This window comes from Trachypithecus francoisi, unplaced genomic scaffold (assembly GCF_009764315.1).
Source record: "Trachypithecus francoisi isolate TF-2019V2 unplaced genomic scaffold, Tfra_2.0 Lachesis_group3, whole genome shotgun sequence".
Taxonomy (NCBI): domain Eukaryota; kingdom Metazoa; phylum Chordata; class Mammalia; order Primates; family Cercopithecidae; genus Trachypithecus; species Trachypithecus francoisi.
The window spans coordinates 68151275-68176856 of NW_022681468.1; the positions used below are offsets into that span (position 1 = coordinate 68151275).

Here is a 25582-nt window from a genome sequence, read left to right on the forward strand (position 1 = left end):
ATCTTCCACAATTTGGCAGAGAAGGAGCTTCAGGAATTGGCATCAAGGTTTGCTTGTTAGGAAGTAATGTCAGTTCATGCAACATTATCATATACCTCTCGGAATTCTCTGACACTGTCACTTCATCAACAAAGCACCCACTGTCCTGTCCCATAAATGCTACTGGAGAATGTTCTACAAAAACCCTCTCCATCAATAGGGTGAATTTACTACTTACCACATTGCGATGTCCATGGTCAGGGCACAAATCATATGGTATTCATGTGTTAATAACTGGTTTAATATCTGCCTCTTTATTGCTTTACCAATAATTTAATGGAGCTAACTGAAATATGCATGTAAAACATCAGCTCTCAAACTTGGCTGCACATGGGAATTTTCTAGAGAGCTTTAAAAACACACTGATGTAATCAGCATGCAGTGGGCTAAGCGTCAGAATTTTTAGAGACCATCAGATTATTCTAATTAGCAGCTACAGTTGAGAGTCATTGGTGTAAAAGACAGGGGAAAGAGTATAATATTCATTTTATAGTCCAAAATAAAGTAGGTTGGTAGGACGTATTCATTCACCATCAGGGTTTTGCTTACCTGTATGCCCACTTATAGATACTAATTCTAATTGCAAAAGCAAATGATTCCCAACAGTCAGTGACCAACCAAACATACTTGATGTTTGATAACTGCATTCGTTTCCAAGGACAGCCATAACAAAGTACCACAAACTGGGTGGTACTGTTAAAACAACAGATATTTAATGTCACATAGTTCTGGAAACTACAGAAGTCTGGAATCAGGTGTCAGCTGGGCTACGTTCTTTCTGATAACTGTAAAGGAGAGTCCTTCCTTGCCTCTTCTAGTGTTTGGTGTTTGCCAGCAATTGGTGTTTGCCAGCAATGGCTTGGCTTGTAGACACATGGCAGTCTTCTCCCCATGTGTCTTCAGATTGTCTTCCCTCTGTGCATGTCTGTCTCTGTGTCCAAAATTTCCCCTTTTTATAGGGACACCAGTTGTAGTGGATTAGAGCCCACCCTACTGACTTTATTTTAACTTGATTACCTCTGTACAAACACTATTTCAAAATAAAATCACATTCTGAGATAGCAGGGGTTAGGACATCATTATAACCCTTTTGGGGGGCATAATTCAACCCATAACAATAGCCAACTACTGCAGATGTTACTAACATTGCTCCAAAGCAGGAGGGCTTAACCTGGGGATGGGAAAGAATTACACCTTTATTTTCACCAACTCTCATGGAACTACAGTATTTCCTACAATTACGAACATGAGCAAGAAATTGCAGTAGTACTATCAGTGGTTCTTGAGAGTTTGCACCCATAGAAATCACTGGTATTTTCATGTCACATTTCAGCATTTGCAGTTATCCAAAAATACCACTTACAGTCATCACTGGCTTGAAATTAAAGTTGTTAATGGACTTACTGCTAGATCTAGTTATTTTATCCATTAATAATGATGCATGTATATCGTGATATATCATGACACAATATTTTCTTAACTGTATTTCAATTAAACATTTTGATTTAATTGCATTTTATGCATTTTAACTTTATTCTCAGAAAAGGTCCAAATTAAAACAAAAATATTTCAAAAAGTTAACAGCCCCCTTAGTGAGTTTCTACATTTCAGACTTGAGGATTTTTTTAAACTTAGTAATGAAAGAATATACATAGCATTGTACATCGGTGTGTTTTTTCAATGTTTTCTACCATGATCCACTGTAAGAATATATGTTTTGTGGCTCCAGTGGCGCAATCAGTTAGCGCGCAGTACTTATAAGAATATATGTTTTACACGTAACCCAATACACAATCTTTTCTCTGTTTCTCACATACAAACCTGAAACAAAAGTTTACCATTACTATAAGAGATGCATTCTGATATTCCTATTCATTTTCATTAAAAAATACCTACCTTATTAATGTTACAGGAGTAGTTGTGAATACTCCTGTAACATAAATTAATAAGTCTGTCATATTAAAATACATGAAAGATTATTATTATTGCTATGCATGTGCTGTTTTAAAAATATATATTTAAATATATATTACATTTATATGTATAAATATAAATATATGTATATTTTACATTTACAATTGTTTTAGAGGTGGTATTTAGATGGACAAATAGCTCAACAGCTATCCAGGCTTCATTTAGACAACTGGTAATGGATTATGTAAATTTCATAGTTATGATGAGAGTAGAAATTTAAACTTGACCAAATATAGGAAAGAGAAGAGGTAGAATAATAAATATTATAAGCCTGAATCTTTTTTTAGTTATAAAAATGCTTTAAGTGCATAATATTTAATTTCATTGAGGTATTTCCTTATTCACTATTGTAAAATCAGGTAGAAACATTTCCCAAACTAACAATATTTACTTAACCCCAGGCTGAAAAGAATTTTACCTGTAGTAAACTCGAAGGGTCTGGATTTCCTCTTCCAGTTTTTTGTACTGTTGAACTGCAGTTTCTCTGGCTTGTTGCATAGATAACAACTTTGCCTGCAAACAATTAATATTTTAAGAAATTCAGTATTCATTCTGGTGTGATAAAATAGAGTACTACAGTAAGAACAGTAGTCTTAAATTACTGACAGTTAAAAAAAAACCAAACCTATGAATGTTTTCAGTAGAGTCTCATAAGTTACCAGAAAATAGTCTAAAGGCATTAATAATACAAATACTAAAAACTTGAACATATTAAATTTAGCAACCTTGCTCATTACTAAACTTCAACCTTATTTATCTGTATCATCAGATATATGCCCTTCTGCAATGTTTAACTTTATACAGAGAATTCAGAAAGTGGAACATGGGTTTCAGAGCAATATCTAGAGTAGAGATAAGTACAATGTGTGTTTCACATACACATTTAATGTGGCTCCACTGCCTGATCATACTAGATTTTCTTTTAACTTTATTAACAGTAAAACTCAGAAAATTCTAAATATGTTGTCAAGCTATCTTTGATACTGAATGTGAAAAAAATACAGCAGGCTACAAACTGATTCTTACAGTTATGACTTAACCTTTTCAATTCCTTCTCTGTGGGAGAAAAACAAATTCTGAAAGGGGAGAATGGCAGCAACCCTAAATGCCAGTGATACTTTATTAAACGGGCATTATTGTTCCATCCTGCTATAATATTTCAGTTTTAAAGAACAGGTAATCAGTTTGTTTCAATGAGGTTCAACATAGTAATTTAAAAAGAATTTGCCACCCTCCCACTATCATTCCCATTGGATTTCAAACAACACCAAAAACAGTTTTCAACATAACTGAAAATCTGGCACTGGTAAGTCAGATTTTAGTATTGCTTATTCAAAGTTAAATTTTCATAAAATGGTTATCTTTCACTTTGCTTTAAGTGGTGTTTGAAAGGTAACACAGAGCAAATTGTTGTCACAAACCTCACAAAGTAGGAAAATCACCAACAATTAAAAAGTAATAGAAGTTTGGAGCCACAGGTTCAGAATTTTGCTGAATTCATATAATTTCACTGGAATTGTTTTATTGTGTAAGAAGTGATAGAAAAATTGTAAAATCCTGATTACAGGAAAATTAATCAACGTAATAAAAGTGAACTTTACAGAATGCCACTTTTCTATTTTAATAATAGATAATTTTAAAAACATGCAGCAGTTCAGACCTTTGCATATAAGTTTTAGCATTAAGATTAATTTGTTCTCTGAACTGGTAAATTCTATCTAAGTGTTACCTTATAGCTAAATTTAAGATGTTTGAAAGCTTGCTTTAACATGCCATAGTCCATAATTAGAGATAAAACATTCTAAAAAATTAGGGAAAAGCACCTAAAGTAAAAATAGATGACTGATTCTTAATGTCAAAGAATGAAAGCTTTTCCAATTTTCAGTATACCATAAAATGTGATTAAAATGGTAACTTGGAAGACACAGATACCCACTGTGACTAATGGCAGGTCAAAAAGAATCACACATATCACATTCAACTTTAAAAACTTCAGACTTCAGACGTGCATTTAAGGAATATCAAATACTGAACAGGTAATAGAGATTTTACTAAATAAATATGTGCCAGTACTACATATGTACAAATGCTGAAATAAAATGATTGTTTTGAAGTCTTTTACTTGGTACCTGTGCACAGAAACCAAAACCAAAACCAACCAACAAAACAAAAACTCCTGTAGGAAAACACTAAAATGTAGTTTTTGCCTAGAATTTTTCATAATGAAAATGGGACTGTGATAAGTTTAAATTCCCATGCTTAAGGCATTATTGAAAATTTCACTTTCTCCTCCCATATTTAGTTGACTATGAAGACTTGGTGTTGTTTTATAACAGTTCATTCAATTTCTTAATTCCCAGTATCTAATTATCTTCCTAGGCCCTAGTGATTATGTTCAAAGCTACTATAAACTTTCTGGCTTTAAAATATCCTTACTTTATCAGATATATGCTCATCTGGCAGCATTTCTTTTTTGGGAAATACCTTACCCTGTGCTACAGTGATCTTGTTCAGTCTCTGTGGCTAGAGTGAATTTCATCCCCCATCACCTCAGGTATAAGATCCAGGTTGTCTAATTGAAGTACGGCATCCCACTAGCCCCTGAAGAAAATCGAGTCCTGATGATATCATTTCTACTCTTGGATTCACATATGCCAGAAAACAGATCCAGATCTGCTTCCTAGACTTCCAGGATAGATAAAATCCTTTGTTGGGGGGTAAGTTGGAGGGTGACTTAGGCTAGTTTGAGTTGGGTATCTGTTGCATGCATTGTTGAAACACTCAACCAATTTAAATGTGCTATTTACTTCTATAGTATTTCCTAGATTGATATTTATATCATATAATCCTATCATACTATAGGTCAAAAATAAATGTCATATCAAAAATATCAAGGAAATAACAAACAAGGTATTTTTCCTGTCTTTCTTTCTGGCATCCTATTCCCATATTTCTGACAATTACTTTTATAAAAACTGCATGCATTCATTTATGTGTATACTTGCAAAAATAAATGCATGCATTAAACAAAAACTAACAAAACTCAGTGTAAGAGAATATACAATATAAAGTAAATCTCCCACCACCTATCCTCAGTACTACAAATCCCTTCTCCTGAGATTACTAGTTATCTGTCTGTTGTACCTTCCTTCAGAGATAGTTCGTACATATATAACCATAGATAGATACTTGCAAATAAATTATCCCTATTTACAAAATTGATAGCGCTTTATACACACTGTTATACACACCTTGCTTAATTTTTTTTTTCAAAAATTGCTATTTTGCTTCACAAAAAAAAAAAAAAAATTCAGCTGGGTACAGTGGCTTATGCCTATATGGTAGCTCATGCCTCATTTCCCAGTGCTTTGGGAAGCTAAGGTGGGAGGATTACTTCTGCCCAGGAGGTTGAGACCAGCCTGGGCAACATAGCAAGACATCATCTCTACAAAAATTTTAAAAATTAGTTGGGTGTGGTGGCATGCACCTATAGTCCCAGCTACTCAGAAGGCTGAGGCAAGAGGATTGCTTGAGCCCTGGAATTCAAGGCTTCAGTGAGCTAGGATCGCACCACTGCACTCCAGCCTGGTCAACAAAGTGAGACCCTGTTTCTGAAAAAGAAAAAAAAAATCCCTACCCCATTCCACGTATCACACTCATCAGTCACATCCCTTTCTTCCTTCCCAGCCCCAAAGAAAAACACTTTCATGAATTTGGGTTCATTATTTACAAGAATATTTTATACTTTTACTATAGTATAAACATTTTACACAAGTATAACACTTTTTCTTCTTATAGTCATATTTTAGGTAAAATTTTATCAAAGTAAACATGTATGCAAGTAAGTACACAAGTGGACTTTTCAATATCAGACTTATTGAGTCATAATTTATACAAGGTAAAGATTTACCCATTTTCACTACATAGTTCTGTAAATTTTGACAAAGTTATCCAGGCTTGACACAGAATATTCTTGTTACCCCCAAATGGTCCTTGTGCAACACTGGAGTCAATGTCTTCTTTTCACACCCAGCCTCTGGCAATCAGTGATGTGATTTTTGTCCCTATAGTTTTTCCTTTTTAGGAAAGTCATATAAATGGAATCATATAGTATGCAGTCTTTTGAGTCTAGCTTCTTTTACCTAAACATAATTTTTTGAGATTCATCCACATTATTTCATGTATTGGTAGTTTATTCTTTTATATCACTGAGTAGTATTCAATTGTATGAATGTCTCACAATCTGTATATCCACTTACCTGTTAGACATTTGGCTGATTTCTAGTTCTTTGGCAATTACTAATAAAGCTGCTATAAATATCTACATATAGGTCATTTCCGTGGAAATATAACTTTGTTTCTCTTGGGTAAATACCTAAGAGTGAAATTGCTGAGTCCTGTGGTAAGTGTGTATTTACACTTTATATATCTGTGTAATATATATAGATATATAGATATATAAAGTTATATATAGATAACAAACTTATATACTTTATTAAAAAAACTCCCAAACTTTCTGCCTATAATGATATCACTTTAAAGCATCCATGCTTAACTACAAATCAATGCCACTTTTTGACCACCTACTATGAGTTAGGCATTCTTTCAAGTGTTTAAAATACATTACTATAGTCTATTCTCATAACCAACCTATGAGGTAGTTCCTACTATCCCTATTTTGCAAGATATAAAACATAGGTTTATAAAGCTTAAGTAATTTCTAATTATTAACAGAGCTAGTGAACTCAAATAGAAATTCAGACCTGTTTGTTCCAAAATACATATTTTCTTTTTACACCACTGTACACATTATATATAAATTACTTAATTCCAGGTGTCACAATGGAATCAAATGATGATTTGATAACAGAGTTAATGACAATAATGAAAGTTCACAGAATAATCAGAGTGTATTTTATTATACCTTCCGTGACTGAAAAATGGGTTGGTTAACTAATGTTAAGCTAGTCTTATAGTTACCTATCTTGATATCAGTCTTGACCAATGCCATCTAAATAGGACAGCCATTTGTACTGGCACTGTATCAGAAATGAACTACACTGTTTCATTAGAGTTTAATTTAGTAACTCAGAATGACAAAGAAAAGACTCCACTGTTCACATCACTAAGCACTATTCTTAACCACTATTGTGGATAAACCACTTTTATCTCTCCTTGAGATCTTGTTATGTTTGGTTTAAATGTGTTTTTAATAGTTATAGTCTGGCACAGTTAAGTCTTATTTTGGTAACTCCAAGACCATGAATAGTTATTGGTTTTTATCTTAGAACAGAGACATTTGATGTTATGTGTGATATCTGCTAAATAAAGAAGCATACAGTACATATTAAATCACAGAAGCAAATAATTTTAGACTTGGAAAGGATCTCAGAGGTAATACGGAACCTTAGTTTTATAGAGGAAGAAATTGTTGCTAATACAACATGTTCAGGGAAACATTTGGAAATTGTGCAAGGTTTCATAGATGGTTAGAAAGGAAGTTGGAACTAACAAGTATCCAGAAAACATTGCTTATTTTACCATATAAGACCACATTTCAATATGGTATAATTTAATAAGTGTGTTAGTTATTTTAATAGAATTATTTCCAGAGTAACCATAAATATATATGATTGAGCTAGCACTATTAAACACATCCATAAAATATATAACGGTGTATCTTCAAACAATACATCAAATTAGACAATTGTTCAAAGAACATGACCATAGACCTACCAGGATTTTAATTTTTAACCTCAGAAGAAGGTTAAGAACCTAGTAGAAAAGAAACATAACTAAATAATTTGTATAAGGATACCCAAAAAGTTAAAAGCTGTTTTCACAAGGATAAAAATGACCAGGTTTCAATTAAACCTCCGCTTCACAGGAAGGCTTGGATTGCTTACCATTGTGTATTACCATAGTGTATTGTTCCCTACAGCTGATTCCTTAGAGGTTGTTCTATTTTGTCCTGATGTCATGCCTCTCTGTTTATCAGACCAGAGATAATGAGGTTCCTCAGTCAAAAGTAGTCATATATACACTGTCGAGTGATATATGAGATAGTCTGACATGACGAGAGAGAGAAGAAAAGAGTTTGTGGTGGAAGTATAACTCAGAACATTCACAGGCAGAAACTGATTCATGGGCAGTAAGCAGAAGCCATGGAGGAGAGAAAGGCAGGGGAGAGAGACATATGCCAGAAAGACAGTGCAGCCATGGTGATTAAAAGCATAGTCTATGGAACCAGAAAGGCTGGGGTCACATCCTGGCTTCACCACTTACAAACTGTCCTATCTTGGCAAGTTAGCAAATCTTTATGTGCCTCAATTTCCTCACCTACAAAGTGGAGTAACTGTACTTTATATCTTAGAGGGCTGATGTTAGGAAGAACTAAGTTAAAATCTGTAAAACACAACAGTGCCTGGGACATAGTAAATGCTTTCATAAGTGAACTAGCTGGATCACTCAGCAGATGAAGAAGCAGGAGATGTGCTGCAAAACAAGTAAAGAAAATAAAATCTAGTGTAGATCTGGCTGGTACCATGAAAACCTTTCCACATAATGAAAGATGTCCGAGTCCCTGAGAGGTCTTGCTGTTTACGGTCTTCCTCATGATTCTATCTTCACCAGAAAGTCTTTGTTGACCAAGGTAAGGAGGAGAGTTTTCTTGTTCTTTGTCATAGATCATGTAATTTTCCTTCCCAACAAAATTAGTGCAGTCATGCACAGAATAATAACGCTTTGGTCAACAACGGACCACATATATGACTATAGTTCCATAAAAATATAACACCATATTTTTACTGTACTTTTTCTATGTATGGATATGTTTAGATATATAAATACTTGCTGTTTTGTCATAGCTGAACATGTTGTACAGGTTTGTAGCCTAGGAGCAATAGGTTACACCATATAACCTAGGTGTGTAGTAGGCTATACTACCTAGGTTTGTGTAAATACACTCTATTATGCCCATACAACGATGAAATCACCTAAGGATACACACAGTGGATCCCCACTGTAAGTGACACATGACTGTATACAAAATGTATTCCTCAAGAATCTCCTTTTACTATGTGTCATAGGATTTCAGTGATCACCTGTGAAAAGAGAATACATTTTAAAGACTTGATTTTAATGGATATTTTTTATTAAGTATAGTTTAAGTTGGATTATCTTTATCATGAACACCAATAGCAGAATTTATAATACTTTAAATATGTATAGTGATGTGTGATGTATAAGACTCGTACTATATTATCTAATTTGAGATAGTAGGAGCTTGAATACTTTCACTGAATGAATAAATGCTATTTGTACCGTTTCGGAAGAGAGGAAAATAAGAGAGAGATTATTAACTACGCAGATTGTCTGTTAATGAGGGGGCAAATTCTGGTCTTCTTTCAAGTTCTAACAATATGGTACTACAGTTATACATAGGCACAGCAAAATAGGAAGACATGCCAGACACTATTCTAAGTGCATTCTATATTCATATATCATAGTAGCTACTATTACTATTCTATTATAAAGATGAGGAAAATGTTACATCACTTACTTGTCAGTCAGTTAATGAATGGTGGAGTAAGGGTTTGAACTCAGGAATTACGGCCCAAGTTTCTACTTTTAACTGCTATGTTATAAATACTAGGCAAAATTTGGTGCTTTAAAAAAACTGTGCTAATTTTTATCAATGAATTATATTACCTAATTTGATTTAAATAAATTGGTATAAGAATTACTTTTTTAAACATAACTCATACAGTTTAAGATACCCCACAAGCCTTTCTTGGAGGCACATATATAGTTTTTGGATGTTAGTCCATTTAATGACAAAAGGTCATCTGTGGTGTTTCCCTTGACTTTACAGACACCTGGCAAAAAAGTAGTATTACCATTCTTGGAAATATTAGTAATAGTATATAATCTACTTTTAAGGAATAATGATGATGAGGATTTCTCTCTACTGCAATAACTAACTCCCAAAGAAGCCTATTCTGTTTTGGGGGCAGGGGTGGCACAAGTTTCCAAGCATTTACCCATTTACACACATGCAGGTAAGGTAGAGGAAAAAAAATGATTCAGCAAGTGTTCTGCCTGTTTTGCAAGTGTGCTTTTAAGACACTATTCTTAGTCAACTAGCCTGAGTTCCATTCTGTGCTTGTTTCCTAGTACTTGGCTTAATCTTGAATCCAGACCTGTGCCTGTTTACTTGGATTTGGTTTCTGCCTAAATTTATACCCTCCCAAGTATTGTATCACTTTGGCTTTTTCAAAACATTAAATACTAAGATACAGAGGCATAAACATGTAATTGTGCTTCTATATCAGCAAAAACAAAGCAGCAGCCTTGAAGCAGTAAAAGATAGATGATTCATTATTTAAAAGGGATTCTCCATAAGATTAACAGTGAATTTCTTATAAGAAACCATGGAGGCCAGGGGCAGTAAGATAGAATATTCGAAGTAATGAGAGAAAAGACATGAAGAGATATTTCACAAGGGAAGATATCCACTTGGCTGACAAACATGATATACATGCTCAACATCACTAGTTTTCCGGGACATAAGATTTAAATCCCAATATGCTGTCACTTCATCCACAATTGAAGAGGTAAAATTACAATGACTAACAATAGTAGGATATACTGGCTACGATGTGAAATTACTACAAATCTCTCACATTTCGGGTGGGTGTATAAATTAGTTTCATGCTTTTAGGAAACGTTTGGACTACTGATCATGGATGGCCTATTATGAAAATATGTCATTCACTAAATTGGGAGAAGTCAACTTGTCTTTTCACATGTATTATGGGTATTATTAAAGATTATGTCAGATTTGATTCTTAATAAAGTCATTAAAATTATAGATTAATAATCCTTTATTCACAATACAAAAACCTCAACATTTCTGAAAACAAAAAAGAACTTTAAAAAAATTTTTCGTACTGAAATCAATTCATGTTAAACCTAGGTAAACTGATGTAAAGCTATTTATAGTCTTCCTTTATCTCACTAATTGTAAATATTTACATTTTGTTGCAGAAATACTGTTTGGTTAGTTTTTAACTTATATTTGACTCCCCTGCATTGTTGCAGGCCTTTGAAAAGCCCGTAGCCTTGAGGCACTATGTTTATGGGATAAAACAACCTAGTAAAAAAGCCTTTTAAACTAAGGTGTTTTAGGAACTGCCTTGTTTCCCAATCCCTCACTCCAACCAGATGTTGTTACTTGATCCTACCTGTGGTCTCATACCCACATGTAAGCTGGGAGGAGTTCTTATTTTGGGCATAATAGGCAGAATAATGTCTCCCAAAGAGGCCACATCCTATTCCCCAGAACCTGTGAATACGTTAGGTTATATGAAAAGAGGAGAATTAAGGTTGCAGGTGGAATTAAAATTGCTAATCAGGTGACCTTGAGATGAAGATTATCCTGGATTATCTGGGTAAGCCCAACGTAGTCACAAGTATCCTTTTAAGTGGAAGAGGGAGGCAAAGAATAAGAACCAGAGAGATAGCAGTGTAGGAAAGATTAAACTGGCCATTGCTGACCTTAAAGATGAAAGGGGGCCACAAGCCAAGGAACATGGATAGCTTTTAGAAGCTGGAAAACTTGAGACAACTTTAGGCATATCTTCTCATTTTCTTTATGGAGTTCTTTTTTTGCTATTGCTATTTGTTTCAATATTTGTATTAACATTTATATTTAAATGATTAATACTATTAAAATACATTAATACTTATATTCCTTTTTAAACTATGAGCTCCTTGAGAGTTGGAACTATACACATATGCATGCTTTTATACATGGTACAAATAAAGATGTGTATTAAATATTTGATAATATTTAAATTAGCATAAACCATTCATGCTCGCATTTAAGGCCTTCCACAATGTGGCATTGAACTCTCTTTTATTCCTTCACATTCACTTTAGCCAAGGATCTGCCGTAAATTCTGCCTAATTGTAATATTCCCTCCATCTAGAACACCAAATCTATGCCATGCTATCAAATCTACATCAATCCTTCAAGGCCCATTTTAATTATTACTTCTTACATAAAGTCCTTTCTTGATTATCTTCCCCACTCCAGAAACTTTTTCACCTGCAAAATCCTTAGTAATATTTTTAAAATTTTATTTGGTTTTACATGAATGTTTTATTGAAGTATAATATACAAAAAGAAAAGTTCAGGGCTCAATGAATTTTCATGAAGTGAACACACCTGTTTAACAAGAAACTAGACAAACAAATATAATTATTTCCATCACCCTAAAACATCCTCATGGCTCTACCTAATCTTCACCTTCCCTAAAGGTAACCATCATCTTAACTTCTACTATCATAGATCAGTAGTGCCTGTTATTGAACTTTATATCAATAGAATAATATAATATATATATTCTTTTCTGTTTTTTTTTGCTCAACATTAATCTTGTGAGATTCATCCACTTTGTTTCTTGTTCCTTATTGTATACAATTATAACTGCTGTACAGTATATAATGAGCATAAATATACCACTATTTATTTATCTATTCCATTCCAGTGATAAACCTTTGGGTTGTTTTTGCCTTAGTGATTTTTAAAGCCTTTTTTTTTTTTATGACAGCAAACCTATCTTACATCACAGTTATTCACATACATACATGTCAAGGTAGGGACTATATAGTAGTCCCAAAACATGAATGCCGTGCTCAGCACATACCAGATACTTGGTAGATATTGTTGTAGTATTACATATTATGATGCCACAATTAAAACAGATTAGTATTTCACATTTCCAAAGAGCTTCCACATTCATTTGAGATGAAAGTAGGTAATACCATGAGGTGGTTAAGAGCAAGGTCTTTGGAGTTAAGCAAGCTTGGGTTAGGCTACCAGCAATCAGCTTGAGGACTGAACAAGTTAAGGCTTCTGAACCTAAATTTTCTCATTGGTAGCATGAAAGTGATCATATCCATCTCACAGGATTATTATGCAATGACAAAAGAGGTAACTTACTATCTCATATAGCCATATCAAAGTGAATATGTAAGCTATATAAGAGGCACAACTGAACCTTTGATGTGATATTATTATGAAGTAACTGATGTCTGTAAGGAACAGCACTGTACTAAGTGACCAGCGAATAAGGTGAGAAAGGACTTAGCTTAAACTATAAGTTCAAGCCATGTGGTAGTCTAGACTAGGAGTTATTAAGGATGATAAAATAAATATTTTAGGCTTGTGGGCCACACAGTCTCTGGGACAAGGAATCAACTGCTATTGTAACAAGAAAGTAGCCATAGACAATATGTAAATGAACAGATATGGCTGTGTTCCAATAAAATTTTATTTACAAAAACAGGCAGCTGGTCCAGAGGCCATAGTTCACCAACCACAGAAAACTAGCGTGGCCACAGGTTTACATAGAGCCCAGAATCTCTGATGATCTTTACAAGCTTTTGGTTAGTTGTCAGATACCTGAAAACATGAGGAATGGAAAAACTGAGCACACTTTCAATATGCTTGGCCTGTCTAGAATGAACATGTTTCTAGGGACAATGAAAGAAAATATCTAAAATACATGCTGTTCTAGAACAGGTTCTTTAGAGTAAATAATGATAGAACGAGGAAGAAAGAAATTCATAGTGGTTTTATGAAAGAAATCATGTGTTGTGCAGTATCACTGCATTGCAACAGGATCAGAGAGACACGACTTCAGCTATTAAATATAATGCAAAATAAACAAAATGTTAAGACCTCATAGCTTCAAATTGCATTTGATGTTAATATAGCTATAACAGCATTCTTTTGAACACTGTTTGTCTGATATGTTTTTATATTTTTTAAATTTCAATCTATTTTATATGCCTAGGTTTAGATGTGACTCCTGTAAACAGCATATTTTCTCCAGTTAAACAATCTTTGTTTTTAAGTGGAACATTTGGTGCTTTGACATTTAAAGAAATTTCCAATAAATTTGGCTTTAAATCTATCATCTTGTTGTATGCTTTCTACTTTCCTCACTAGTTCTATGTTATATTTTTAAAATAAAACCTCTTTATGCTAACTTTTGAAGTGATTCATTTATTATCATCCCATTTCTCCTTATTTACTTCTGAATGCCATACTTTCATTTTCTATTATTTTAATGGTTGTCTCAGAAATTACAAGATGTAGCTTGGCTCATAGAAAATTTAATATTAATACTCTTGGACAATAAGAGGAACTTAAAATCTTTTAACTCTATTTACTTGCCTCCTAATTTATTTGCTATTTTAAAAATGTGTTTTAATTCTTTTTACATTGTTTTAAACCCCCCAAAATGTTATTATTTTGTTGAACTAATATTCATTTATATTAGTCACTTTTCTTCTGTGTTCCGATTCCTTCCTGGTTGGGAGGTTCCTTATAGAACCATGTACCTGTGTCTAAACAACAGTTCCTGAAAGTTTCTTTACTACAATTCTGAAATTGTAAAAATTCAGTTTTTAGTTGTCTGAAAATGTCTTTATTTCATATTCATTCTTGAGGGATATTCATGTTGGGTGTATAATTTTAAACAGGCAGTTATTTTCTTTTAGTACATTTAAAGCATTATTCTAATGTCTCCTGACTTCCACTGTTCTGTGGAGAGGTCATCTTCAAGTCTAATTATTGCTCATTTGAAAGGAATCTGTATTTTTCCTTTGGCTGGCTACTTTTATAATTTTATGTTAGAATGCTAGATGTTTAGAATTATTTCATGTTAGAATTCCTCAATTTGATTATGGTATGATTGGGTTTAGATTTCTTATCTTGCTGTGGATAGGTATCTTCCATCAGTTTTAGAAAAATCTCAGTCATTTTCAGTTCTAATGATGCTTTTCCTGGATGGCCTGTATTCTCTCCTTTTCGGAGTCCAATTAAATGCTTGTTGAATCATCTTACTATAAATCTCCTAATATTTGATTCATCCATCTGTGTTGAATTATGGGTAATTTTTTAGATATATTCCAACTTATATGTCTTCTAATGCATGAATAATAATAATAATTATTATTATTATTTTGAGACAGAGTCTCGCTCTGTCACCATGCTGGAGTGCAGTAACGCGATCTCGGCTCACTGCAACCTCTGACTCCTGGGTCCAAACATTCTCCTGCATCAGCCTCCAAAGTAGCTGGGACTATAGGTGTGTGCCACCACACCCAGCTAACTTTCGTATTTTTAGTAGAGACGGAGTTTCACCATGTTGGCCAGGATGGTCTTGATCTCTTGAGCTTGTGATTCACCAGCCTCAGCCTCCCAAAGTGCTGGGATTACAGGTGTGAGCCACTGTGCCCAGCCATGAATTATGTTTTTGGCTGTGTGTAACCTGATCGTCAATGTCTTGCAGAGTGTTTTATTTCTAAATAATTTTTTTGTCTTTTTTTGTAAGAACTTGCAACTTTTTTTCTCCAGATTTGCCTAGTGTTTCCTAGAAAGCACCTGTGGATTACTCTGGGTTGTGGTTCATACTATATTTATTTAAATATCATTTAAACATTTCATACATAGCTACTTATATTCTTTTTTTTTTTTTTTGAGATGGAGTCTCGCTCTGTCGCCCAGGCTGGAGTGCAGTGGCCGGATCTCGGCTCACTGCAAGCTCCGCCTCCCGGGTTTACGCCATTCTCCTGCCTCAGCCTCCTGAGTAACTGGGACTACAGGCGCCCGCCACCTCGCCCGGCTAGTTTTCTTTTTTTGTATTTTTTTTTTTTTAGTAGAGACTTAGATGACTTTATTATTTGTTTGTTTTTGTTGTGTTGTGTCTGCTGTCATTCATGATGGTTTCCTTCCTGATGTGCTTGATTGATCTTTAATTTTGAAATCAAATCTTCCTGATAATAATCTTGGGAATACTGCTGGACTAAACTGGGGATGCCTTCTTCCAAGGAGTACTTGGCGTCTGTTTCATGAGGGAGCCAAGGGAGACAATTCCTAAAGTTCAAGAGGCCTGAATTAATGCAGGAGTTTCTGTTTCAGATCCCTAGCTTTGCTGCTGACCAAGGCTTGGGACCAAAACGATGATACAAACTATTCCTCTAGATGTGTTTTCTTAGGGCTGCTGTGGCCCTTCTGTATGCTTATCATGGGGAAGGGGGTTGCCTCTGGTTCAACTCTCATTTTTCGGTGAAGTAAAATCTTTAGACATTTCATACGCTTTTTGTGAAACCAGCAATGCTGGCATGGATGAAACTGTTTCATCTAGGACCTAGCAGTTTAGCAGGAAGACGGTCGCTGCAGTATCTGCCTGCCACACTGCAGGAAGCAGAAGTCTATGTTGAAAGTTAACACATATCACAACCATCAAAAATAGATGACACTGTTTATAAGTCTCACATTTGGTAGATTAGCTTGGTTTATTTATTTATTTAAATAATTTTCCTCACTTGTTTTTTCTTTTCTTTTGAGACAGGGTCTCCCTCTGACACCCAGGCTGCAGTGTAGTGGTGCGATCTCAACTCACTGCAGCCTCGACCACTGGGGCTCAAGGATCCTGCAACCTCAGCCTCCTGGGTAGCTGGGACTATAGGTGCATGCCACCACACCCAACTAATTTTTGTAATTTTTGTTGAGATGGGGTTTCACTGTGTTGGCCAGGCTGGTCTCGAACTACTGGGCTCAAGTGATCTGCCTGCCTTGACCTCCCAAAGCACTGAGACTACAGGTGTGAGCCACTGCACCTAACCTTGTTTTTTTTTAAAAAAGCACACAACAAAAAAAGTTTCAGATTGACATTTTCAAGTATTTAATGTGGTGTTTTCTAGTCTAAAATCACAATATATGAAAAGTAAAATAAAATTTTGGATATAATCACTCTAATAATAATGTTTTCTCTTAACATTGTTTTTTAGAAATACTGGGAGAGTCGAGTGTGGTGGCTCACGCCAGTATTCCCAACACTTTGGGAGGTCAAGGCAGGAGGACCATTTGAGGCCAGGAGTTTTAGAACAGATTGGGCAACACAATGAGGGCCTGTCTCCACCAAAAAAAAAAAAAAAAAAAAAAAAATCAAAAATTAGCCAGGCGTGGTGGTGCACACCTGTAGTTTTGGTTCCACGGGAGCCTGAGGCAGGAGGACTGCCTGAGTCCAGGAGTTCCAGGTTGCAGTGAGCCATGATTACACACAGCCTGAGTGACAGAGTGACACCTTGTCTCCAAAAAAAAGAAGAAGAAAGAAAAGAAAAAATAAAGTGTACTGGGAGATATAAAGATTGGTTAGATAAGAATTTTGATTAAATGATTAAGAATAGTACAAGGTAAATTTCCAATATTATCATTTTTAAGCTCGGTATTACTTGTGTGACAATATCCTTCCTGTCTAAACAGTGGTCTCTCACTGTTCTCTCACTGGTCTCTCACTACATTAAACACTATGTAAGAATTATTTAAATAAGAACTATTTAAAGCAGTTTAATCACTAAAGCAGCTGGTGTGGTTCAGTTGAGTGGTGTGTGTTATAAGTCTCTGATATCCAATAACTGCCACATATTCTAACTTACATATATATAGTTATAGGTTACCATAGTGTCACTCTTTAAAAGATATATATAACTAATTATATAACTGATAAAATGTTCAAAAATAGAAATTGAAATATTTCTCCCAACTGCCGTTAACAATGTGAATCCTTTAGGGAAACAAATCCGTGGTGTAGGAAAACCATTCACTAGGAAATGATCTATTTAAACACTCAGTGTTTAAGGTTATATAGAAAGGTTAGTGGCAGAACCAGAATTAGACTTTGGATTACTAGTCAGTCTATCTATGCATTAACTACTCTCCCAACTTCTCCAGTCTCAAATGTGCTACTATATACTACTGCGATTAACTCCAGAGGTGACACTGTTTACTCCAATTTTTAGCTCTTGTCCATTTCCTGTCATTTATTTTACAATTCTGTATTTTTATTTTTAGTGTCTGTTATAATTTACTTAAGCCTTTTACAATATAAAATATTTGTCTTGAACGATTTCTTAGTTCATTAATTTAGACTGTGGAGACTTTATCTTTTCTTTGTAACTTTTAAGTTGAATGAACCCTAGCTCAAAAGATACTAAAATCTTAAATCTGTTGCTAGTTAGATGCCCATTACTTTACTTATATACTTAAATACTGAGACTTCTTGACTCCACCTCTGAAAGCCACTCTTACTGAGATGTAAAAACCACTGGCTATTTCACTGGTTTCACTAGTAGTCTATTCATCCTTTAATGAGATTTACCACTTTTAATGTCTAGAACAGAGACTAATCACATAGCATTTAATGGTCTTCAGAAAATATCTATTAAATTACTGAATTTTCATCTACCAAACCAACTGTTCTTGAGGTCATTTTCTCAGGAAATAAAAACAAATTATGCACAAGAAAACACTGAAAACATCAGATGGAATGTGGGTTCCTCAAAAAAGTTCACTCTCCTTTTTCATGGCATGATACACTCCTTTCACTAAGCTCTCTGGTACTACCTAAGAACATGAGCACACAGAGAAAATTAAATTCTTATTTAAACTCAAGAAGCAAACATTTCTTAAAATGACAATATTTCCCGCCTTTATACTTGAGTCGTAAACATTTCCCTACATGCCAGTGCCCTTTTATTTAGTTAGAATTTTAGCAAGCAGTATTTTGTTTATTTGTTCAGGATCGTGTATGTTTTTTCACTACATCTATTGTACACTTCATCACCTGAACACATGCTGAACCAAACTTGTCTTGCCAGCAAAAAATTTTGAAATTATACAATCTGTAATTCAGTCCACGACAAGCACTTGGGTAGAATTTCTTCTATACCATTTCAACATCAATTAAAGAACTGCCTGCATAGAAATATTGCCAAATGAAAAGTTAGTGAAGCAGGTTTAATCAAGCGAACTTGTCTAATATTTTAGCTAAGGACTTGTTCGATAGTCAAATAAGCACCAGAATAATTGCCTATCAAATTAACCACAAGATTATTCTAAAATTTTATGAAAGTATTAAAAGGAAAATCAGTATGATTATGTTATCTTTAATTAATACAAATACATTTTTCATTCATCAAAAAGTGTTTTAAGTGCATAGACTATAAAAAAAGTGTAAAAGAATATGAATATGACTATTGAAAAAACAGCCACGAAAACTAAAAAAAAAAACTTTTAAAGAAACATTTTCATCAATTTTGTTTTACAAGCAAACTTTTTAAATTGGAGAAAAAGTAGCACATTTTTTGGCATGTACACATTAATTCATATCTAGCAAACAATGATAACTGCAGAAACACATAAAGATTTATAATCAAGGCTATATGAAAGATTTTTTTTTACTGAAACAGTTCACGATTAAATGAAAGTACTAGAAGTATATAAATAAAAGAAATACTAATTTATAAATCTCTCATTTGTGAAACAGTTTTATTCAGGTGTCCATGTCCAAGCCGGCAAATATCTTATTCATTTATTATAAAAATAAACAAGAAATTATCAAAGTTATCTAACTTAAAAGAAACTTTTTAAAAAGACCAAATCACATTTTAATGTAAAATAAACCAAGCAAGATTTCGCAAATACGCTAAAAGTTTTCTTAAATACTTTAAGTTGACATATAGACATTAAAATGAGTAAACTTAAGTTTTTAAGAGATGACAATTAAAATAGTTTTTAACCACAGGAAGAGGCCTTGCTAAACCTGACTTCATTTACGTTAATCACATATGCAGTAATTTAAACAAAAATTCTGTATATGAATGTGGAAATTATTTGGGAGTAGTATCTAAGCATGTGAAAAGTGTAAGAAAAAAGAATCCCGTTTCCTTTTGGATGCTTCAGACAACAGCAACACAGCCTAGGGCACACTGCTGCGGATTTTAACTGTTGTATGGAACTACTCAAAATGCTTTTGATCCATTTTATCTTGCAAGTTAGCAAAGAAATGTTGCAATAAGAAACACCAACAAAGATCTGAAAAAGTTAAGCTCTGGATTACCATATTGTGTTCTCCTGCCATTCAATGCTTCATACAAAGGCAGTGGTGTTCAAAGTAAGAAAAAAAAAAGTGAGGAGAGAGAAAAAAGAGAAACTGGTTTCAGAAAGTGCAAAGCACAAAGTAAATAATATTCTTCTACATCCCTTCTTTTTCACAGATTGGATGTTAAAAGAGTTGCAGCAATTAGGCTTTTGTTAATTACCAGCTGTTGAAACAGATGTGTTGACTATCCTTATTAGTCAACAGCTGGGTAAGAAGAACAATTGATGCTCCCTAAAACCAACAGCCAGCTGCTCTGCAGTAATTATCTCCAGTTATTAATACAGGTGATAAAGACAAAAAGCTTCTATTCTTCTCTTTCTATAACTTTGACAGTTTCAGTAACTATATCTTTATCATTACAAAGCAATAGAGAATGCATTTATTAAAACAAGTAACGGTGATACATTAGAGTGGCATTAACTCTATGGCAGTTTCCATTATGCAATTTCTGGAGAAGGAATCAGACAAGTGCTACAAGTAGAAGCAGACATTCTGCAGGCTTTTATTTATCATATTTCAAATGTCACTGCCAACTTACTTCTCTAGCACTAACAATAATAGCTAAGCACTTAAGTTCTTTGAAAAAGAGAAGCATAACTAAAATCAGTTCTTTCTGATTTCCAGGTGTTTTCACTGATCATGTTTTATATTCAGTTCACTGAAGCAATATATTTCCTCTTGGTATGACTAAATAGCAGTGACTTGTTCCCTAGCTTATATTTCCTAGGTGACTGGTAGAAGTAATTTTACCAAACCCAAAAAGAATTTATTTCATTGCAGTAAACATTTCATGTATACAAAGAAATCAGCAAAACAAGCAAGCAAACAAAAAATAAAACCATTTTATTTTGTAGACACCATTTTCTGAAATACAAAATTCAAGTTTCTAATTATGAGGATGTTAAAAAAGAAATGCTATGTTGGACCACATTGATAAAATACCATTAATTACATGTTTTAAAATTACTTTTATATTTCCTATTTTAAATATTCATCTTACATTTTTACTTACAAGAAATGTAAAACAAAGATTTAGACAAGCCAGGCAAACCATCTCTGTCCTACAAAAGAGGTGTCTACAAGAATTTACAACCATATCTATTCACTAATTAGAGAACACTCAAAGACACTGCCTTTCTGAAAACAAGGATTAGAGCTGGATGAATGCACCCCTTTCACAAACCTTCCTCATGTCCCTGTTGGGTCATCACAAGCAGCTTGTTCTTCCAGCATTAAATAGAAAAACCTACTGCTTATCAGTTTTTAACACCTCAGTTAGACATCACGACAATTAACAGGGACAGAAACTTTAAATAACATGTAAATAAATCATTTCACCAAGAAAGGTTGTAATAAAAAACAATGAACAGAACCAAACTTTCTAAAGCAATATTACATAGGTTGCCACTGAAGTATTTTGGGTGTCTGATATAAAAAATATTAGCTAGAGACCAGGCACAGTGGCTCATGCCTGTACTCCCAGCACTTTAGGAGGCTAAGGTGAGAGGATTGCTTGCAGCCAGGAGTTCAAAAACAGACTCTGAAAGACAGTGAGACTCCATCTCTATTTGGAAAAAAAGCTAGAAACCTGTCTTATCACATTCTATGTAATTATGGCTCCTAAAGTAGAAATTTCAACATTTATATAATTACAAAACAAGAGAGATAAGCACATTACCAAAACCAAAAAAATTATCCATCTCTATAAAACCAACCTCCCATGAGAATTTGTAATATTTAAGATTCTGGAATTTACAGGAAATCCCCTGATATATAGAAGCTAACAAAATGTGTAAACAGAGTAACACCACATTAGCATTTATGTTTGAAAATCTCTATTAGGCCATATAATTATTCTGTGATTTTTCAATTTTAAGAAAAGATCTAACTTTTCAGCATGGTAGCAGTGACAGTAAATATCTTCCACCCTGATATTGGGTAGCCCTCCTTTCCCTTCCCACTAGGCAGGAATATTGGAAAAGTACACAAGCAATGTAACAGCTAATCATGCTTCTCTCTCCTCTGTGGAAAGGAACAGGTTGTGGCTACTGCCTAACAATTCTACCCACCCATCTTAAATAACCAGGCAGAGCAGCCATGGCTACTACTGAAGCAAGAGACCTGCCATCTCCTCATTAGATCCTAGGTGACCTAAACAGGGAAGGGAGAAGTGAAACCTGTTTCACAGTCACAGTTCCTAAGCTCATTGCTGTTTAAAAATAAGCCACGATATGTATATCTTCCTTCCTTTGGAAAAAATTAATGGCAATATATAATGAACATCTGATTACTACACACAATTCTTCTAAATGCTGCCTTTTTGAAATTTAAAAATACTTAGGCCACAATTCATCTAGAATTTAAAAATACTGGAACAAGACTCAAGCATTCAGAACTGCTTTCAACAGGCTGTACCTAAGATATCTCATTTTCACACCAATTTCAATGCATTTCAATTTAAGAATTTCACTGGACAGCTTAATTACCTGGGATAAACACCTGCATTGTCTCATCCATAACACAGGTGCCCACTGTTCGGTATGCCTTTCCTATCTTGCTCATTGGCAGACTCCTAAATATCCTCACAGTTAAGTCTTTCACATCTTCTTCCTATTTCACTTTAGCTTCTGCATGTATCTATTATAGTACTGATCTAATTTTGTATGCATTTTGGGGTATGTTTATCTCCCCAAAAGGTGGCAAATTTTTTCCTTTTTCTTTCTGTAGTTTCGGATGGTAGTATGTAAGCTTTCGTTAAATGTTTTCAATAATAAATATAAATGCATACTTTAAAATCAGGAAGATGTCTTTAATAATTGTTCAGAAAGTACATTTTAATAAATCATGTGATATATAATCGTATCACAGAAAGATATTAATTTAGCTTTACCCAGCATACATATCCCTATGAATAAGAAAATTCTTTCTCTTAACTGAAATAATCATCTTTGCTTTATTGAATGTCATATTCAAGGCACTAATTTCAGTTTTGCACCATCTCATAAGTGATATGCCCAATCAACAAAGGAAAAAGTTTAAAGCAAAAATAAGAGGTTTAAACCTCCTCTATCCATAACTCCTACTCCTATAGTGCATTTGGAATAATTTAAAACTAGTTCCATGCCATATTTTTTATTTTTCTTATTTTATGTAATGCATTTTGAGAACCCTTCCTTAACACACATCACAATTAAAGTTATCACTGCTTCAAATTTATCTATAAATTTTAAGATAGACCACCTTCCACTGGTTCTTATACAATGTTTTATTCTCTTTGGATATCTGTTTTAATTTTCCTTTAGCTATAATACTTCTTCAAGTAATTCCTACAGGAAGAAAAAATGGGTATATTCATAATCTTATGACTATGAACATAAAGTCTTTGTTTTGCCCTCCTCTATAAATGATATTTTGGCTAGATATGGTATCCTCAAATTGCAGTCTTTTCCTCTAAGATTTATAAACATAGTTGCACTGTCTTGTTTTCTAATATTGCAAGTCAGGAATTCTATGCTGCTGTGATGCTCTTTCTTTTGTAAATAATCAGCTGTATACAATTTTATAACAAATGTTATAGAGGTATAACATTTTCTCTTCACCATTAGTGTACAGATATTTTGCCCAGACATGTCTATATATTTAGCATATGTATATAAATTTACATGAGCAAAGATGTAATTTATTTATTCTACTCAGACATTATTATGGACTTTCATTTTGATAACTCAAGTTTCCTTCAGCTCAACTGAGTTTTCTTTTATTATTTCTTTGAATGTGGTTTCTCTGACATTTACTCCTTTTGCTCCTGCACTTACTCCATTTTCCATAAATTATGTTTTGCTTCTGATCATTTCACTCCATTTCTTTGTGTTTTTTCTGTTTCTCCCTTTGTTGTTCCAAATCATTATTTACATTTTTGTCCCTGATCATTGATATTAAAATCACCTATTATATTTTTTAAACAATGGTCTTTTTTCTTATCGCTCCTTCAAAATATCTTTGGTTCTCTATAAGAAGTCTTTTTTTTTTTTTTTAACAATTTCTTCTCCTTTAAATAAAAAAGACTCAATTGGAGCCAACTATGTGGTACATGTGGTCTTTCTTCATGGACCAGTCAAATTCCCTGAATTGCATATGGTCTCTCAAAGGCTATTCATATCAAATGGTAGGGATTCCCTGAGCACATTTCAAAATTGGCATATTTCGAATAGTAGTGATGCAAACAAGTGAGTAGTTAGCAGTTTCTTTATTAGGTAGATTGGCAAGTTTCTGTAGGGCACAACCATTAACAGGACAAGGGGTAGTTTCTTTCCAAGATCTAAGAAAACCTGGAGTTAGGTAGTTGGAGTAAAAATAACCTTCATTCCATTGCTTCTTCTCTATTATTCATTCAAACGTTTAAAAGTTGTATTTATTTTGCTTCCATACAAGTGGAAAACAGTCCCCCTTTTGGATAACATTGACTTCATAGGGAATTTATATTGGTCCCACAGAGTGGACAACTAGGCTTTGTACTATCCTTATCAACAAGCTTCAGTCCCAATATATTCAAATGCCAACCATATATCTTATGCTTTAAGTAAGGCATTTTCTAAACTTAACTTACTTGTTTAGAAAAATCAAATAAACTCAATTTCACTGTCTTTGTCAGTCACATTTTTTCTCTAATTAGTCAGTCTTAAAAACTTGAAGTTATCTTAAAACATCTCCTTCATTTCCCACATCCAGTGAGCGAGTCAATAAGTTTTGCTATTTATTTCAAAATGCCTCACATTCTTTCCTATCTCTTACTATTGCTGTTATTTAAGGCCCCCCTGCCCTGCAATCTTCTTTACTTCATTCATGAAATACTTTAATAGCCTCCACGTCAGTCTTTCCTATCTTCTTATACCTGCCCTAATTAATGCCACTAAAACCTGTGAGATTACTGTCCTCTGACTCTCATATTATCAAGTCATACATAGTACCACTCTTCCAGGCAAAAATCTTCAAGGCTTATCCAATTCCTCCTTCACCAAGAATAATCTTTGCTTCACTTTCAAGAGCCCACTGTACAATATTAGAGTTTTCCAGTGGGTGATGAATCATTCTGGGAAACTGAAAAAGTCCCAGTCTTTGGCAATAGGTGACCACGTTTGGGGGAAAATGTACAAATCCATGTGGTGGTACAAAAAATAGAGCTAAAAACAACACTGGTGTTAGTGTCTAATGGACACGGCATAGATTATCTGCTTTCTGTAGTTGCTGCTTTTCCTGACCATTAAGGTGAGCAAGCATAATTTATGGCTGACAATAATGGATCATCCATTGTTGCATCACTCCTAGTGATGTGACTTAAGTGTACAACTTAAGTGCATGGTAAATATGAAAGTTAACAACCCATCTTTGACTTTCTCTGTGGATTAACTATTGTGCTTTGTATCAAAAGAGTGCTAGTTTAATTTTTAACATTGTGAATATTATCACTATCCTTTCTAAGAACTCAGATAATGAAAATGAGAATGACGACAACTCCAATGCCACCATGACTCAGATATCATAAAAAATGA

General features: G+C 34.0%; 1 protein-coding gene across 3 annotated transcripts in view; it reads right to left on the reverse strand.

Annotated features, from left to right (window-relative positions):
• Positions 1–25582, reverse strand: part of MIPOL1 (mirror-image polydactyly 1) — a 373501-nt gene that overhangs the window by 134209 nt on the left and 213710 nt on the right. For all 3 annotated transcript variants that reach the window (XM_033188223.1, XM_033188225.1, XM_033188224.1), the window contains one exon: positions 2432–2526. In XM_033188223.1, the coding sequence (XP_033044114.1) occupies positions 2432–2526 (95 nt within the window). The remainder of the gene's footprint in view (positions 1–2431; positions 2527–25582) is intronic.